General features: G+C 42.1%; 1 protein-coding gene across 1 annotated transcript in view; it reads right to left on the bottom strand.

The window, feature by feature from the left end:
- The window catches only part of LOC126356148 (luciferin sulfotransferase), a 75885-nt gene that overhangs the window by 6443 nt on the left and 49136 nt on the right, over positions 1 to 20306 (bottom strand). Inside the window, exons 3-4 of the mRNA XM_050006886.1 lie at positions 988 to 1087; positions 291 to 444 (exon numbers count right to left, since the gene is read on the bottom strand). Of these exons, the coding sequence (XP_049862843.1) occupies positions 291 to 444; positions 988 to 1087 (254 nt within the window). The remainder of the gene's footprint in view (positions 1 to 290; positions 445 to 987; positions 1088 to 20306) is intronic.

Below are 20306 nucleotides of genomic sequence, written 5' to 3'. Positions count from 1 at the left end.
AAGTAAATATCGGTTCTCCCAAAAATATGGTTTAATGTGCTGTCCCCAAAAGTTCACTGGTGGGGCACATATATGTCATGTTGACGAAATCTTCCAATTTCTGTTGAATTAATAGTAGCAAACAGCCAAAGATAAAGTGAGTAAATAATAAATAATAATCAGCAACAACAGTGGCAATGTATAACATGTTCACATGATTGACAAGTGTTTACAAGAAAAATACATTTTTAAAAAGCAATAGTTATATGAAGTCTGGAAAGATATTAGCCATGGCTGTGTAATTTAATTACCTTGGGTTTCACAACATTAATTTGTGTAGGTAACAATTCCAGAGGCAAATGGCTTTTAATGAAGCGAGGCCTTGGCATTTTCTCAACCAAATCAACAGAATTTCCAAGTTCTTTCATCCATTCCTTATTATCATCTACCATAATTGCTGAAAGCCTGGAAAACATAGCAATAACATTGTTAGCATAGAAATTATTGAAAAATGTGAGTAGAAGGATTGTGAGTCCAGCCAACACAATGCAGTGGTATAGTTGTGTGTGTGTGTGTGTGTGTGTGTGTGTGTGTGTGTGTGTGTGTGTGTCTTTTTTTGTTTTGTAGATCAACAAAGGATTTATTCTGAAGGCTAGCATAGCAAGCTTTCCAGTTTTGTGTGTGCCTGCTGACAACTCAATGCCTCTGCTATTTGCTAGGTGGTCTCTGTTACTCCTAAAGTATTTACACTCTGCCATAACTTCCCACTATATTAATAAATAGATAAAATTATTTTGTTATCTGAATAGAAGTCTATAAACTTGAACAATATGAGAAAGAACCTAAGAGATCAACCAGTTTGAAATTTAGACTAAAAAACAAACTACAATAATGTCAGCTCACAGTTGAACAATGTTCATCAAGCTGCATTTGTTAGTAAGTTAAAGCAATATTTCATTCATGTGTTGTATATGCTTATACCACTTTTGTTTACTATCAGACACTTACTCAAGCAATGGTGTCCTCAACTGCTGCATTGTTTCTTTAGCCTTCTTGAAATCCAGATCATTGGCAATGCACCACACCATCTCTTGTGCCCATGTGCTACCTGATTAAATAATAATAATAGTAATAATAATAATAATAATAATAATAATACAAATTGTAAATTAAAATATAGCATACCCATAAATAATGGACATTTATAGTCCCAAATTATGCAAATAAAAAGCAATATGTGTTGGGAATCTTTCGTCTTCAGTCTTACTTATTTCCTTGGTTCCTTTCTCCAGACAATTAAATAAAATTCTCTTCTGTATTAACTAAATAAAACACGTTTTAGCCTTGTTTTACAAACTCTACTGTTATAGCACAACCTAGGTTTCAGGTTACAATTCCATTTTTCTAGTACATAACTGATGACAAAGGTGAGAACCAAACAAAGATAATCATGTCAAGTGATTTAAAATATCAGTTCTTGAATTAAACTAAAACAGTTATCTCTGTTGACAATTTTGACAAAATTACATATGGATTTACAAAATTCATTATGACCACATTTACAAAATTCATTAGCAAAGCATTTACAGCAATACATGTTGGAGTATAGCTATGCAGAGGAATGGAATTTTTTGTTATGCGAATGAAGGCACCAAGATCATTTTCGTCTGTTCAAGAGTTGCGATATTGTCTAAAAGAGGTGAATAATTGACTGGAGCTTGTTCATTCAGTAATAAATGTGGGATACACACATCTTTCTTAATTTTTAAAATTTCACTTTGGGTGAGCTTTGCACTCTTTCCTTCTGTGTAGGACTGCTATAACTATTATGAATTTGTGGTTTTCATTTATGCAATGTTTGGCAAATGGTAAATCTGGCTTCTTTGATCCCCAACTTCCACAGTGGTCTCTGTGCCTAGAGCAAATTGACCTCCCAGTCTGATTGTTTATCTTCTGAACTCAAAATACATCTACCTACTGTCCGTACAACATAGAAGAGCACAGAGAAAACCCTTTTCTTTTAAAATGTTGCTTATACTATTTTAAGTTTTACCTATAAAAGGTACACTGCACCATTTCTTTTCTGGTCTTTCTATGTTGTACCTGTGTATACCAGGGATCTGGTTTGCTTCTTCAGTTTTTTATTGAGAATTTTATCAGTAATGTTGGAGTCAAATTTATTACAAAGGTTGTCCAGAAAGTAAGTTATGATTGGTTGCAAAATAGGAAGCACTGGGGAAATCTGGTAAAGCTTTGCACAGATGTGTTGGGCAGTGTCTCTAGTAATGCTATCAATTGTGTCATGTCGCTCTTTTCAGTTTTGAATGAACAGTGAGCACGTTAAGATTCATGTGGAAATAGCATCTCCCGCCAAGTATGAGGGCCTGGTTAGAGATTTCACATGTGTCATGCAGCCCATATAACAAAACTGTCAAGCAGTTCCTTCTTCATGCCAGTTCTAGTCCGCACACTGTCGGGGCAATGAAAACGCTCCTGCAGTGTTTCCGATGAGAAGTGTTTGATCACCCGCAATACGGTCCTGTGATTGGCTCCCCTGAGTCTCATCTCTGCTCACAAGAACCACTGGCTGTAAAGAAAACTTTTTCCACAGGTAATGAGCTACAGACCAGTGCAGATAACTGCCAAAATCACAGGCAGCTGCTTTCTATGATGAGGATATCGGAAAATTGATACAACACTATGAAAAAATTCGAAGTTGAAGCAGCGACTATGTGGAGAAGTAGGTGGAAGGTGTACCTAACTGCTGCAAATAAAACGTTTCTGGTTTTTACTGCACTTTCCATTTCACGGCCGATTGGAACTTACTTTCTGAACAATCCTCGTATTTGTAACTATTCTCTTATTGTATTGAGTTCCTGGTTGTTGTCTTCTTGGGACATGGTGATAGAAAGGAGACATTGGATCATGTAGTGGAATGTCCCATGTCTGTAGGCTAAAGGATGTTGAGAGGAAGCTGGGATGAATGTGTTAGGAAAGCAAAGAGCTTCTCTGTCCTTTTCTATTTTCCCCAGACAGTAGGTAAATGTTTCATCAGTTCAAAAGATAAGCAACCAGACATCATGAAAAGAGGGGTTTATAACATCATCTGTTGAGCATTTCACTGTTGTTATGTTTGACAGACTGGGAGTTCAATCTGCTCTAGTCTCAGAGAACATCATAGAAGTTGGAGATTAAAGAAGCCATATTCATCTCTGTCAAACAATGCATAAATGAAAACCACAAATACATAATAGACACAGAAGTCTTACATACAGAAGGAAAGGGTGCAAAGCCCACTCAGAGAGAAATTTAAAAAATTAAAAGACAGGTATGTGTAACCTCCTGACTATTACTGAATGAGCAAACTCCAGTCACTTATTTACCCCTTTTAGACAATATTGCAACTCCTACATACAAGCTAAATACTTCAGTGCCTTGATTCATGTAAAAAAAAAAAATTCCTGTGCATAACTCTACTCCAATGTATGTCTAGTCATAGTTGCTCTAAATGCTATGCTAATTAATTTTGTAAATGCACTCCTAATGAAATTTGTAGGTTTGTACATAAATGTGTCGAAATTGTCAAAGAAATAACTTTTACAATTTAAGTCAAGAATAGATAGATTTAAACAGTTGAGATCTATATCTTTTCTTGGCTCTCATCTTTGGGATTAGTTATGTACTACAAAGTTGGCTTATAAACTGAAACCTAGGTTGTGCAGTAATAGTAAAGTTTGTGAAAAAAGGCTAAAAAATGTTTTGCTTGGTTAATACAATATACATTGTTTCATCAAGAACCCACAGTTGAATAAATTAAAACTCCCTCTTGCCTATAATCTCCACAACAAGGAGAAATTAATTTTTATGTAGATGAAACTATTTACAAAAGATACCCTAAACAAAATGTTAAACATTGTTAAAAGATTTAGTCATGACATCTGCATGCAGTTTGTAACTGACAGATGTAGGGTGGGGCAGATGCTCAGACCCCATATTCAGAGAGAATTATCCTCTCCTCCGTGACAAACACAGCTCCTGTTTCCATAGAATCCAGACACACCACACCCTCCACCCTCCTTCCTCAAGTCCAGCCCTAAAATGAGATCATTCTTCCCTGACACCCTTCCCAAAGCGCACATTGTTGGCTCCTGTCACCCTCCTAACTTCCATAACATCCTTGTCAAACCGCAAACATTCCCAGACCATTATGCATATGCCATTGCTCCCACTTTTGCAGTCATTATCAATGCAAAATTGGCTCCAAGCACTCACACACTATCACAATATGCAGATCATCATCAGCAATAATAATGACGTCATGCTGTTGATATTATTTATTTGTACAATGGGTAGCATAGATTCTTTACATAAAACATTTATTACCACTAATATACTGCAGTGTATGAAGATTACTGTCAATAATGGCTTTCAGAAATCCTTTAGTGAGTATAAACTTCTTTTAATTAACAATTAGTGTTTCCCCTTGCCCTTACAAATATTTCCATGGAGTTGCTCTATATTAGTTGGTTACCTGATGTCTACAACAACATTAATGCCAGAATAGCAGATGCAATCACATATGTTGTTTATAGGGTAATCCTACAACAGAAAAGCAGAATTGTCACCCAGGTTGATGGTGTGCTCCTTGATTTCTGGAAGGCATCTTCTATAGTTCCTGACTATCACATAATGAACAAAATATGAGCATATAAAATATAACACCAGCTTTGTTACTGGACTCAAGAGGTCCTAGCAAATGGAACATAGCATGTCATTCTTAATGGAGAGAAATCTCCAGGGAGCATCACAAAATGTTACAGTTCACAATGCAGGTAAATAACCAATTGATTGATGCTGTTGTAGACAGAGGTATCGAAACAGTAGACTGTTTTAGTGAAATATAGGCAGACATGCAGAGTCTCAGTACTTGTTGCAGGTACTGGATGCTGACTCTCAATATGAACAAAGGTAGTATACTGCACAGAAATAAGTGGGAATACCAACCACTGGAAGCAGCCAAATCCATTAAACATCTGAGAATATGCCTACAGGGCAATTTAAAATGGAGTGAGTTCATAAAATAATTGTACATAGGAAAGGTAGGTGCAGAATGAGAAGCACTGAAAGAATCTTCAGAAGGACAGTCCATTCATGGAGTAGGTGGGTTATAAAACCCTTGTTTTAGCCATGATCTGTATGAGGTATGATTTATAGAGAAACTGGGGAGATTGGGAAGATACAAATGCAGCAACTTGTTTCATCACAGGTTCATTTAGTAAGCACGAAAGTGTCATGCAGATTCTAATCCAACTCCTGCGGCTGACATTACAGGGGAGGCACTGTGCACCACAGTGTGGTTTACTGTTAAAATTCTAAAGTATGTAAAACACTCAACCAATAAATTGCATGTTCCTATGTAAATCTCACGAAAAGACCAGAAGGTGGAGTACAGAGAGGCTTACCAACAGTTATTCTTTCCGCATACTGTTGATAACTGGAACAGGAAAGGGTAGGGAGTGTCAATGGTACACGAAGTATTCCCTGCCATACACTGTAAGGTGACTTGTGGAGTGTAGGTGTAGACATGTGGCCTTTGTATGGCTTTTTGTGTAGGAATGACTGCCACTAAGCTGAATGTGCACATGAATGGACACAGAGAAACAGTCCCCTTTGGAACAGCTTCTACCCAGTTGATGAGCCTGCTCTACAAAATGGTTCAAAGAATCTGAGTGTATGCTACATTGTACAGCCAGTTGAATTGCCCCTTAGCACTGTAAATGAGAACTTGCTCTCCAACACATGCTCCCAGCCCACCAGACTCGTTGACTTAACTTCCATTAGCATATCCTCTTACTTCAGTAGTATTTCTTTATTTATTTCTTTAGTTATTTCTTATAAGCTTTAGTGCTTTATCCTCAAACTTCTCACTCTCCTCTTCCTTTTTGCTTTCCACATAATTCTCAATTGCACTGTTCATTTCATTTCTCATTTTCCTTCCTCTTTATATATCTCTGCGTCTCATTGTCATAATGACTCCGGAGCAAGGCTGGTATAATCCTTAGCTCTGTAGGAGCAAGGCTGGTATAGTGCTTAACTCTATACTATCTTTGAACTACTCTCTCTGACATCTCTTGCTTTTCACCCTTCTCTCTCCTTATCTTTGCTATATATGGGAACTCTCAACCTGGACTTTGAATGACTTGCTATTCCTGTCTAATCTGCTCCAAACTATTTCTTCCCTAAGGAAGGAACCAACATTTTAGAAAACTATGACAGTTATTTCTAGTATGATGTGCGTCTGTCGACTGTGTGGTACTTAGAACTTCACCTCCTGACAGGTAGCCATTCTGTCTTCTTGTAATTTTATACTGAAATAAATATATACAGCAATGCAAGTTCAATTAAAAGCATTACACACTGTGGGCTCACAGGTTTGTAGTGTATTTTTGGAGCATTATCAGTATCATAAAAACTTTAACTTTGAAGAAGCCAGAAAATATTCTGAATTTAAAAAGGGAACTGGGAGAAATTTAAAGTTGTTAAAATTTAATTATTTTTCTATACACTCTTTCTTTAAAAACTTTCGTTTATTTTTTCTTCTGAACAGTCCGGAAAAAAATACTACATTCAAGTGTTTTGATCTACAGACAATCTCCCTTTTTTCATATTCATTACTGATGAATGTGACATCTCCCTTTATCCTTTATCTGAATTGGTACTGAATTTACAGGCTTATTTAGCTAGGCTGTAGCTTTGATTCAGATTTCCTATCACGACATCGAAGAGGTGTATATATACACAAGTTAAATCAGTTTCATACCAACCGTTTGTGAGACTAACAACTCATCTATATGTTTCTCACCCAAATATTATAGTGAAGCAAATCGGTTTCCTATATTCTCTTTTTGAATTTAAACTAATTTAGGCACCCTCCTGATCAAAACAACAACAGTGATTTGTCTCTGAGCTTCCTATATAATTTATGCCTACGTCGCTGCTGATTTATCTTTAGTTCCTATTCAAGTGTAGTCAATGAAGGCTACTACCGTAAAGGATTAAGACAGTGTCTGAATGGATACTCAACTATCTTCTTCGAACAGACAACACTGTAACTCTTTCTCAATGTTCGTCTGTGGTTAGAAAGTCTTTTTCCACTAAGCCCATTATTTCGGTGATGCATACAGCAGTAAGGAACGTTAAAGTTCTGTCCATTCCTGATAATACCGTTTCACCTTGTAAAACATGAAAAACGGCTTTGGTGATGGATGCAAAAGATAGAATTTTTCCACCATTAACGCAGCTAATAAAGTAGTAGACCCTGGTATGAATGTATGAAGAGAAGGTGTGAGAAAGGATTCCTTAGTGTAGAGAAATTGGAACACGAAATTTTCGTCATTTCCTGTCGACACTTAACAGATATCAGAATGTGGCTCACAGAAGCATGACGGGTGATTTCTTTCAGTCTGACAGAAAATAAATGTATAAAAAAAAAAGTAAAAAAGATAAACTAAAAAAGTGGATGAGGGAGTTACCATGCTTTTATTTAATATGGATAAGATGATCTCTATCAGTCATTTACCTTAATCTGTGATTTACAATGAGGATACTCTATAAAGATTTCATATTACTGCAAACGACATCTGCATATCGTCCCGCATTCCTCCGCCTCCGGCACAAATTTCCGTTGAAGTGCCACAGTTTTAGCGCCATATTAGTATCGTTACCAAACACGCATCTCAGAAGACATTTAACGAATTCGAGGACACGCCACTGGAAAAGTAAGAAACCTGCATAGCCCATACGAAAGCGCAACAAGAGTGCTGAAGGAACAAACATCACAGCTGTCCACTCGAAACGTTGTTGGTTAAATGTAGAATCTGTTGTTGGAGAAACACTGTTCAACAATTGTGCATGCTCAATTGTACACCAACGTAGTGGCCACGAGGACGAGATACAGTGGTTACAATAGGTACCGAGGCAGATGAAGAGCCGTTTTTCGCGACTCTCCGTTACGAACGGAAAAGGAGAGAAAGTTGCTAATGTGATTTCACATTTTCCCGGCGTATGATAATCCTGAGCTCTGCTCGGGTATTTAGCTGAGTGGCGTCGTCTAGATGGTGTGATGTTTCGCCAAGTTGGTCTTTTGTCAGCCCCTGAACTACCTGAGGATAGAAACAAGTTGCCTTCCCGAAATATCTGCACAACGTCACCCAGCGAATACCAGAAAAGAGTTCAAAAAGTCGCTAATGAGCAAGGTGCACTTCGGCAAGTTCGGTACAGAGGCTTGGCGAACATATTTATAGAAGTTGGCCTCCACAAAATGCTAGCGTTGATAATAAATAAGTCACAATGGCGGGTATTCGAAAAGCAGAAGCCCTTATCGTTAAATCTTTGCGTGCCAAAACGGAAGGAAAGATGAGGCATTAATTTTGGGCTTCATTCATTGTTCCTTGTGCCAACAACATAAATAGGACTCGAACAAATGACCTTCTCTGTGCGATTGCTTAATGATTCTACTTGTAGCATCCATTTTTTTCTTGCGCACCAAGCGGCAGGGAAGTTAAATAGCGGTGTTAATTTCATCACCAATGCGTGCCGTGCTAAAAGTGCTCCCGCGATTGACCTTTCCTAACGTGTACGGCAGAGGCGCGTGATGGAAACAGCAGGTTCGCATCGCAGCCGCTGGCGTCACGGTCACGCAATCTTTCCCAGGAAGTTAGCCACGAAATTCCCTTTCCTTTCCGACCAGCCGGGCACCTGCCTTCGACCAGTACTCTCCATGTACTCGAGTTTCACTTTTCTTGGCACTCGGGGAGAAAGTGGCTTCCAGCAGGAACCGACCACTCCGTAAGACCAAGAGCTTTCGTCCGACGCCGCTTCCTGACGGTCCACACGTCAATCCACACAAGCGAAAAGCCGTGCCCAGCTCTCCCAGATTTTAGGGTAAAAAAAAAAAAAACTCGTTCCAGGCGCGGTATTTAGAAGTGCTCCTCATGCCTCTCTCGAAGTTCATATACTTTGCAAGAAGCTAGCTAGGAGCAAGACTATTACTTTCAATGTATCTAAAACGTTTTTGTTTGTTCCAATAAGTTGAAACTGACCTACTCTGCCAGTGGCTAACCACTTTAGTCCTATAGGTTATACAGCGCTGTTCGCATAATTGTTTTTGCGGATGAATGTGTCACGACGTTTTGGGACTAAAAATGAGATTTGGTACCTAGTATAGGTATAACCTTTCCGGCCGAAGGACTGGTCTTCACCTTGTTTGGTGCAAATTTTCCCTTGGTAACTCAATGTTTAGATTGTTGTTTGGTCTCAGGAGTATAACAATGTAACCATGTTTAATCCACAGTGACGAAACGACGCCTAAAGCCCTGCGGATTCTTCCTGAACAGCTGCAAATCATCCTTGCAACGCTTTACACGATTCCGTTTTTGGTCAAGCGTGAGCAATCGCGGAACCCATCTTGCAGACAGCTTTCTCATCTCCAAATGTTTATGAAAAATATTATGTACCCGTTCATTCGAGATGCCCACAGCACTAGCAATCTCACACACATTAACTCTTCTGTCATCCATCATCATATTATGGATTTTATCAATGATTTCTGAGGTCGTAGCCTTCACAGGGCGTCCAGAACGTTCAGCATCACTTGTGCCCATATGGCCACTCTGAAAAATTTGAAACCACTTATAAACTGTTCTAATCGAAGGTGCAGAGTCACTGTGATGTTTATCAAGCTTCTCTTTAGGCTCCTGGGGGGTTTCACCTTTCATAAAGTAATGTTTAATCACCACACGAAATTCTTCCTCGTCCATTTTTTGACAATCACTCGACTTCCTTGATTCATACGAATGCAAAACACAAAGAAATAGACCAATATGGCTGAAACTTTGTGTGCGTTCTTTCCAAAGATACGCGCCGGTGGTGCCATCCCTCGGACTTTGCCCGGACTTTTCAAACGCCCCTCGTACATACTAAGACATAAAAAAAGCTATGCATCACTAAGGAGGTATGTACTGGTCACAAATTGACATCCATACTGGTAACGACGAACAATGCGAAACTGTAAAGCTTGGCGGCCGATGATGAATGTGTGACGCTGCAGAGCATTTTCACCACACAGCTGGCAGGGATAGTAAACATGGGACATGTCGATACAGGGCATTAAGTCTTCCCGAACTTCATTCCTTGTACTCAACTGGTCGGTAATTATGCTCTCAGACGGGCGCGTGAAGAATATACGCATCTGAGAAAGTTTGTGTGGTTGGGCCCAAAGAAGCCAGTGAGAGTTATCGGCGAATCGCTCGACGTCTGAACTGGAGCGATTTTGGCTGGAATTGGTTACCCATGGCTGAACACAGAGTCAAGAAGGAAGTGGTCGAACTAGAGAGACGAGAGAACAAGAGGTCTGAACAGTCGTTAGAGAGGCACTCAGAGGCCTGAAGTCATCATCATCGATACGACGTGCAACTGGCGCTTCAGTGACCATAAGGTTCATTAATAGCTGGCTCACAGGAAGGTGGCTAAGCTCACAGCACCTCTTGCACCGATTACCACTGATCTCTGTGGACTAACAACATCTACATCTACATGGTTACTCCGCAGTTCACACTTAAGTGCCTGGCAGAGGGTTCATCGAACCACTTTCATACTACTTCTCTACCAGTCCACTCTCGAATGGCGTGTGGGAGAAAGCAGCACCTAAATCTTTCCGCTCGAGCTCTGAATTCTCTTATTTTATTATGATGATCGTTTCTCCCTACGTAGGTCGGTGTCAACAACATATTTTCACACTCAGAAGAGAAAGTTGATGATTGAAATTTCGTAAACAGATCTAGCAGCAAAAAAGAAAAAAAACCGCCTTGGTTTCAGTGACTGCCACACCAACTCACGTATCATGTCAGTGACACTCTCACCCCTACTGCGCGATAACACGAAACGAGCTGCCCTCCTTTGCACTTTTTCGATGTCCTCCGTCAATCCTACTGGTAAGGATCCCATACCGCACAGCAATACTCCAGCAGATGACGGACAAGTGTAATATAGGTTGTCTCTTTAATGAGTTTGTCGCATATTGTAAGTGTTCTGCCAACAAAGCGCAGTCTTTGTTTCGCCTACCCGACAATATTATCTATGTGGTCTTTCCAATTTAAGTTGTTCGTAATTGTAATTCTTAGGTATTTAGTCGAATTGACAGACATTATATTTGTGCGATTTGTCGAAAACCCAAAATTTATCGGATTTCTTTTAGGACCCATGTGGATGACGTCGCACTTTTCTTTGTTTAGTGCCAGTTGCCACTTTTCGCACCATACAGAAATTCTCTCTAGATCATTTTGTAATTGGAATTGATCGTCTGATGATTTTACTAGACGGTAAATTATAGCGTCATCTGGAAACAATCTAAGGGGGCTGCTCAGATTATCACCTAGCTCATTTATGTAAATCAGGAACTGCAGAGAGCCTAAGACACTACCTTGCGAATCGCCAGATATCACTTCTGTTCTGCTCGGTGATTTACCGTCTATCACTACGAACTGTGACCTCTCTGGCAGGAAATCACGTATCCAGTCACACAACTGAGACAATACTCCATATGCACGCAATTTCATTAATAGTCGCTTGTGAGGAACGGTGTCAAATGTCTTCCGGAAACCTAGGGATATGGAACCGATCTGAGATCCCTTGTCGACAGCACTCATTACTTCATGGTGGTGTCGGGCACAATCGGCCAGGAGTCTCAATGAATGGAAGAGAATTACCTTCAGTGATGAGTCCTGCTGCATACTGAGCCCCGATAATTAGCGAAGAGGTATCTGGATCTGGAGACGTCACGGACAACGGTGGATTACCAACCTCACTGTCGCCCGCCATATGGCCCGACAACCAGGAATGTTGGTCCAGGGTTTCGTTTCATTTCTTAGCAGGACGCCTATGGTTGTCATCCGCGGCACCTTTACAACACAGCAGTACGTCGACAATATTCTAAGTCCCGTTTTGTTGCCCTCCTTGGCAAGTGATCTTGGGCGTACATTTCAGCAAAATAGTGCCCACCCGTACACGGCGAGAATATCTACAGCTTGTCTTCCTGCTTGTCAAACCTTATCTTCGCCAGCAAGTTGGCCGGATATATCCCTAACTGACAATGTTTGGAGTATTATGGCCAGGGCCGTCCAACCAGCTCGGGATTATGACGATCTAACGCCCCAGCTAGACAGAATTTGGCTTGATAGAAGACGTCCAACAACTGTATTAATCAATGCCATGCCAAATGACGGCCGCTGTGGCCGGGCGGTTCTAGGTGCTTCAGTTCGGAACCGCGCGGCTGCTGCAGTCGCCGGTTCGAATCCTGCCTCGAGCATGAACGTGTGTGATGTCCTTAGGTTAGTTAGGTTTAAGTAGTTCTAAGTTCTAGGGGACTGATGACCTCAGATGTTATGTCCCATAGTAGTCAGAGCCATTTGAACCATTTGAACCAAGCCAAATAACTGCGTATAAGAGTCAGATGTGGACCCACGTTGTTATTCACTCGCTCAATTTTTAATACTCTTTCTCTTGAATTAACCATCCTATTTTTCTAAAACTGTAATGATTTGTTTGTTTTTATATGTACATTGCATCTACCGATATCCGTACCTTTCGGGTGATTCCTTCGTGGGGCCTCCGTGGAACCAGAACGCCACCAGATGGTATTCAGTCTCGCAGAGACACTCATTAGTGTATTTCTTGCGTAATGGCCTCGACGCTAAAATAACAGATATCGTGGGTCGTACGGAGAGATACCGAGTGACTGTATTCCGACGTACCATCCACGAATGGAATAACAAAGGGTACGGGCGGAGATCGATACTGCTACGCTACGTACTCTCCCCCATAGATTGCACGTTGGCGCATCAAATCATGGTAATAATATAGCTACAAGTTATCCGATAGTACATGTAGAGACGTCGACTTCAGGTCGAGGGCATTCCAAAGTTTTTATTGTAGCTGTTGTATTATCTCAAATAAAAAATAAAAATAAAAACAGAATATTTCAGAAGAAAAACAGTGCCTGATCACAAGTGCTGAAAAAACGAATTTTGCGTTCAGGGATCGTATCCCCACTGCGTTTAATTTCGAGGTGATGCGAGATGATTTTTTTTTTTTTCAGAAAGGACGGCGAAATGCGTTTTAGAAATAGAATCTCAGAGGTAAATACACTCCTGGAAATGGAAAAAAGAACACATTGACACCGGTGTGTCAGACCCACCATACTTGCTCCGGACACTGCGAGAGGGTTGTACAAGCAATGATCACACGCACGGCACAGCGGACACACCAGGAACCGCGGTGTTGGCCGTCGAATGGCGCTAGCTGCGCAGCATTTGTGCACCGCCGCCGTCAGTGTCAGCCAGTTTGCCGTGGCATACGGAGCTCCATCGCAGTCTTTAACACTGGTAGCATGCAGCGACAGTGTGGACGTGAACCGTATGTGCAGTTAACGGACTTTGAGCGAGGGCGTACAGTGGGTATGCGGGAGGCCGGGTGGACGTACCGCCGAATTGCTCAACACGTGGGGCGTGAGGTCTCCACAGTACATCGATGTTGTCGGCAGTGGTCGGCGGAAGGTGCACGTGCCCGTCGACCTGGGACCGGACCGCAGCGACGCACGGATGCACGCCAAGACCATAGGATCCTACGCAGTGCCATAGGGGACCGCACCGCCACTTCCCAGCAAATTAGGGACACTGTTGCTCCTGGAGTATCGGCGAGGACCATTCGCAACCGTCTCCATGAAGCTGGGCTACGGTCCCGCACATCGTTAGGCCGTCTTCCGCTCACGCCCCAACATCGTGCAGCCCGCCTCCAGTGGTGTCGCGACAGGCGTGAATGGAGGGACGAATGGAGACGTGTCGTCTTCAGCTGTGAGAGTCGCTTCTGCTTTGGTGCCAATGATGGTCGTATGCGTGTTTGGCGCCGTGCAGGTGAGCGCCACAATCAGGACTGCATACGACCGAGGCACACAGGGCCAACACCCGGCATCATGGTGTGGGGAGCGATCTCCTACACTGGCCGTACACCTCTGGTGATCGTCGAGGGGACACTGAATAGTGCACGGTACATCCAAACCGTCATCGAACCCATCGTTCTACCATTCCTAGACCGGCAAGGGAACTTGCTGTTCCAACAGGACAATGCACGTCCGCATGTATCCCGTACCACCCAACGTGCTCTAGAAGGTGTAAGTCAACTACCCTGGCCAGCAAGATCTTCGGATCTGTCCCCCACTGAGCATGTTTGGGACTGGATGAAGCGTCGTCTCACGCGGTCTGCACGTCCAGCACGAACGCTGGTCCAACTGAGGCGCCAGGTGGAAATGGCATGGCAAGCCGTTCCACAGGACTACATCCAGCACCTCTACGATCGTCTCCATGGGAGAATAGCAGCCTGCATTGCTGCAAAAGGTGGATATACACTGTATTAGTGCCGACATTGCGCATGCTCTGTTGCCTGTGTCTATGTGCCTGTGGTTCTTTCATTGTGATCATGTGATGTATCTGACCCCAGGAATGTGTCAATAAAGTTTCCCCTTCCTGGGACAATGAATTCACGATGTTCTTATTTCAATTTCCAGGAGTGTATTTCCGGACCCAGTTTAAAACGTTCTTCAGTAGACTTTTCTTAACTTCACTTTCCGTATCACGACTCATTTCGAGATATTTTTATATCGATATTAGAGCAGCTTCAGTCGTCATCAGATGCCCAGGTTCCATGATTCTCTGTCGTCCCAGTGATATTCTCTTAACTCTCTTGATCTCATTGGTTTTACAGTTACCTCTTTCCAAGTTTTCCTCTGCCTTCCACGTTGTCTGTGGTTCGGTGGTAACATGGTTTCACCCATCCTTTGTACAAGACCAAACCATATTAATTATTCCTATTGGTTGTCAGTTACATCCATTTGTAATTGAACCTCGTTGCTACGTATTTTATCTCTTCCATTTCGGTGACTTCCAATTTCCTGTTCTTATTCTCTGTAACTTTCCATGTCTCTGCCCGAAGGAACTTTTAATTAGAGTTTCATAGATATCGTAGTTCCATTACTTTCCTATTACGCTATTCCAAAGGATTCCGTTTGAACATGAGGTCATTCTTGTAGCATATGTTATTCGTTTATCTTTATCAATTTTACCTGTGATATCAAATTCTTTTCCTATATATGTGTAAGTACTGCATGCTGTTCAAATTGTACTACTTTCCTACAATTATTGAATTAGGATACCATACAGTTTTGCTGCTGCGTCGTTTTGTTTCTATGGATCCTTGTTTGCAACTGAATTACGTAAATATATGTCCCACATGGGTCCATGCTGAAACACGCGAAAATGAGGCAAATGAAATGGCTTTCCCAGCAAGAGGCTTGACTTAACGAATTTCTTGTTAGCTGTAACAAAATCCTAAAGTAATGCAACAGTTATTGTATTCACAAGTGGTAAATTTTGACTTTTGCCTGGAGAGACAATAAGGTGGCTTGCAGAGTATATATGTAGATGTAGATATTCAATGCTGTTGCTCATTTACGATATCAACAGTATCCTCTACTGCAGTAATGCACGGCGCGAAACTAAAATACTCGGCATGTGCTGGAGTATGTGCATAAATATTGTCTTTGAGTGAGTAGAAAATAGTTATAATTTTGATAGTAACGAGAAAAATAAAAAAAGATTAGGGTTTCTGATTTATTACATCGCCTACCTCTGTAGCCTTCTTAAATGGTTCAAATGGCTCTGAGCACTATGCGACTTAACTTCTGAGGTCATCAGTCGCCTAGAACTTAGAACTAATTAAACCTAACTAACCTAAGGACATCACACACATCCATGCCCGAGGCAGGATTCGAACCTGCGACCGTAGCGGTCACGCGGTTCCAGACTGAAGCGCCTTTAACCGCACGGCCACACCGGCCGGCCCTTCTTAAATGTCAGCCTTTTTAAAGTGTTGCTACTTCTAACGTACGGCAGTGATACATCGGTTTTTAATGCTAACACCATTCAACACAGAGACCTACTCAATGAACAGTTGGGAAGCATGTTGAGAAAATAAACAAGCGAATCAGAGAATAGACTGGAGTGCAAGATGTTATTTTGGGTGTAATGAAATTAAATGAATCAGGATGTGTAGCTTGTCGAATGGGCCGTAAATGAAGGACGGAAGCTCTTTGCTGGATTCCAAGTGATAAAGATAATAACCGAAGCGACGATGTAATGGAGCGTACACAGGCGACAATAAAACATGTAGAAGCAAAAGGAGTAAAGGCCGCAATGCAGAAGTGTGGTATACGACTTCAGGTCGATTCACACTCAACATCATGGAACAGAAGTCAAAACATTGTACAACGAAATTCCAGTGGCGGCCTTAACACATACCATCGACGGAACGCAACAGAACGGCACCTCAGCATCAAATGTTCTTGGGAAAAAAGTCTTAGACGTTGGTGTCGACACCGGAGTGTGATATCCATTGCATCTTAAGGCCACCCATTCTCACAACGCTCATTCGTCTATCAATAACGGATTTTGAGTTTTGCATCTTCCTAATCTTTATTGGCTGCTATGTTTTAGTGATGCACTGCGAGGCTTCAGCGACGGCTTGGATATTTTTCCTACGAGTAATGGCCCACAAAGGTGAATAAAGACGTTAAAGCGCGAAATAATGTTTTACAATTTCTGGAAAAGAAAAAGCCTCCACTGCTCCTAAATAACAATAAAATGTATAAACGGTGTTATGACAAAATTGCTTCAACAGTGAAAAAGTCAGAACCACAGAGAGTAAAAGTAGTTGGCTGAGCGTAATTTGGCAGTTAGGAAGGAAACAAGCGCAAAGAATATACTAAAAAGGTGCAATGTATGTCTTTTAAAATACTGTTTGATGTTTGAATCAAACGCTTTTGGGTGCTGGGCTATGTCATTATGACATACTAAAACAACTATAAAGCCGATGCTTCAACCGTCTTCGAAGCGCTTCTCTTTAGGGCGTGTAAAACATCAGTTTAGTCTACCTCAAGAGAGCCGCTGGTAAAACGGTGGAAACCTTGGTTATACACAGAGTTATTATGTGTATCTCTGCGGTTTCAGAAGACGGCTGCGTGACAGTTTCGTGACATACAGAAAATAGACGCATATTAATGGATACAGTATCTTTCCAAGCTTTTTATTCGCGTTACAGGTGCTTAATATGGCCATTGTTGCGACGTGGCAACCGCATATACGACAGTCAAACTCTCGCCATACGCGTCCCAATACGTCACGGTCGACATCAGCGACCGCATTAATTTTGCTCCGTGGCAACTGTTCCGGACTAACAGCTTCAGTGGATATGGGAACACACAATCTTTTACATAACCCAATAAAACGATATCACATGCAGTTAAACCAGGTGACCGTGGGGGCCACTTCAGAACAGGAAAGTCGTGTTGGGACGCATGTCCAATGCAACGCAGAAGCAGTTCGGCACTGAGGTAATCACGGAGTTCTAGAAGAAGAGAGAAAAGTCTTCTGTACCTTGCTGTAGTTGTGGCATAAGCCATTGCTGCAGCATGTCAGGGTGCACGAAACCATTCACTGTTTTCTGCGAAAAGAAGAATGGTATTACGAGTCGAAACTTGGTGAGATGCCCTATTCACTGATATGTGTAATTTTTCTGCACGTCTTGTAGTTTTGTCGCAGTACTCTTCTGAAACCCCAGAGCTACCAACGAATAACCGTTTAGTTGTTTTACTGCTTCAAATCGGCTCGGCCTAACACCAAGAGCATTTTATTCAAACTAGCACTGCCCGATGATGCGGGTGTACTTAGACTGCTTGATGTATAGGTGTGATCTTCAGCTAATTGAGGTTGGCATTTTAAAATGTTTGGAAAATAATTTCGTATTTTTCAGATCCCAGCAATGTGAAAGATTCACCATGTGACAATTGTGAAGAACAGTCGTTCTCAATTTCCCTTAGATTTCCTATAGTTGTTAGTTACTTAATACTAGTAACACTTTATTGCAAGAGTCAGTTCACACTCGACGCCACGGAATGAAACGTCAAAACATTCCTCAGTGCATTTCAAATGGCGGCATTTACACAGTCCCTCAACGGAACGGGACGGCAACGTCTTGACTTCTCGGAAAGAAAGTTTCGATGTCGGCATTGGTGAGAAGAAAGTGGCCTCGTGTGCTAAAACCGGAAGTTAATCTAATCTCACGATGCTGAATCTTGTTACAGTGGGTTTTGTACTCTCGTGTCATCTTAATCTTTATTTTATTGTTTGCTTTGTTTCCATGATACTAAGAAAAAGTACCATGGGGACTTGGATTTTTTTTGCCGTCACTGTCCTTTCATAAAAGAGGTAAAATATTTGAAAGCGCAAAATTGTTTAGCTTTAACGATACCGAAACGCAGAAAAAGCCTACACTGTGTATAAATAAGAACATAAATTGATGTAACAATTTGCATTAAAAAAGCTTCTTTTGAAGCTTCTTTTGACAGAGAAAAAAATTCAGGTCTCTTGAAAGAGAAAGTTACAGCAGTTTCTGACGTTCAATGGTATTTAGAAAGAAAACAAAACACAACAGATAAGGTAAATAGGCTTTATGTATTGTTTTCTAAATACTGTGTATGTGTTTGTAAGTATATATTACCTCAATCATAGAAATGTTCCTATATGTTTGGACGTCAGTTTTTCCATCCTTCTACGTCTCGTCAGTGTGGAAAGCTTATCATTGAGCTTTTTGTGAAAAGCATTCACTGTGAACTTTGCTTTGGACGTTAATAAACGCGGTCGCTGCTTGATTCTCATACCACATTGGTGTGCAAAAGTTATGGACGAAAGACTCCCGTAAGGACGACATAGTAATAAACATTGCTGGCGTAGGGAAACAATTGAAATACCTGAGAGCAAATAAATCACCAGGCCCGGATGGAGCCCCAGTTCGATTTTACAAACAGTACTCTACGGCATTCACCCCTTAACTAGCTTGCATTTATCGTGAATCTCTTGCCCAGCACAGAGTCCGAAGCGACTGGAAAAAAGGGCAGGTGACTCCAGTATATAAGAAGGGTAAAAGAACGGACCCACAAAATTACAGACCAATACCCCTAACTTCTGTTAGATGTGGAATCCTTGAACACATTCTCAGTTCGAATATAATAAACTTCCTTGACACTGAGAAGCTTACGTCCACGAATAAGAATGATTTTAGAGAGCATCGTTCGCGCGAAACTCAGCTTGACCTTTTCTCACTTGATATACACTCCTGGAAATTGAAATAAGAACACCGTGAATTCATTGTCCCAGGAAGGGGAAACTTTATTGACACATTCGTGGGGTCAGATACATCACATGATCACACTGACAGAACCACAGGCACATAGACACAGGCAACAGAGTATGCACAATGTCGGCACTAGTACAGTGTATATCCACCTTTCGCAGCAATGCAGGCTGCTATTCTCCCATGGAGACGATCGTAGAGATGCTGGATGTAGTCCTGTGGAACGGCTTGCCATGCCATTTCCACCTGGCGACTGTTGGACCAGCGTTCGTGCTGGACGTGCAGACCGCGTGAGACGACGCTTCATCCAGTCCCAAACATGCTCAATGGGGGACAGATCCGGAGATCTTGCTGGCCAGGGTAGTTGACTTACACCTTCTAGAGCACGTTGGGTGGCACGGGATACATGCGGACGGGCATTGTCCTGTTGGAACAGCAAGTTCCCTTGCCGGTCTAGGAATGGTAGAACGATGGGTTCGATGACGGTTTGGATGTACCGTGCACTATTCAGTGTCCCCTCGAAGATCACCAGAGGTGTACGGCCAGTGTAGGAGATCGCTCCCCACACCATGACGCCGGGTGTTGGCCTTGTGTGCCTCGGTCGTATGCAGTCCTGATTGTGGCGCTCACCTGCACGGCGCCAAACACGCATACGACCATCATTGGCACCAAGGCAGAAGCGACTCTCATCGCTGAAGACGACACGTCTCCATTCGTCCCTCCATTCACGCCTGTCGCGACACCACTGGAGGCGGGCTGCACGATGTTGGGGCGTGAGCGGAAGACGGCCTAACGGTGTGCGGGACCGTAGCGCAGCTTCATGGAGACGGTTGCGAATGGTCCTCGCCGATACCCCAGGAGCAACAGTGTCCCTAATTTGCTGGGAAGTGGCGGTGCGGTCCCCTACGGCACTGCGTAGGATCCTACGGTCTTGGCGTGCATCCGTGCGTCGCTGCGGTCCGGTCCCAGGTCGACGGGCACGTGCACCTTCCGCCGACCACTGCCGACAACATCGATGTACTGTGGAGACC

Source organism: Schistocerca gregaria, chromosome 3 (genome assembly GCF_023897955.1).
Source record: "Schistocerca gregaria isolate iqSchGreg1 chromosome 3, iqSchGreg1.2, whole genome shotgun sequence".
NCBI classification, from domain to species: domain Eukaryota; kingdom Metazoa; phylum Arthropoda; class Insecta; order Orthoptera; family Acrididae; genus Schistocerca; species Schistocerca gregaria.
The sequence above is the reverse complement of the archived record's forward strand: the minus strand, read 5'-3'. Positions and strand labels throughout refer to the sequence as shown.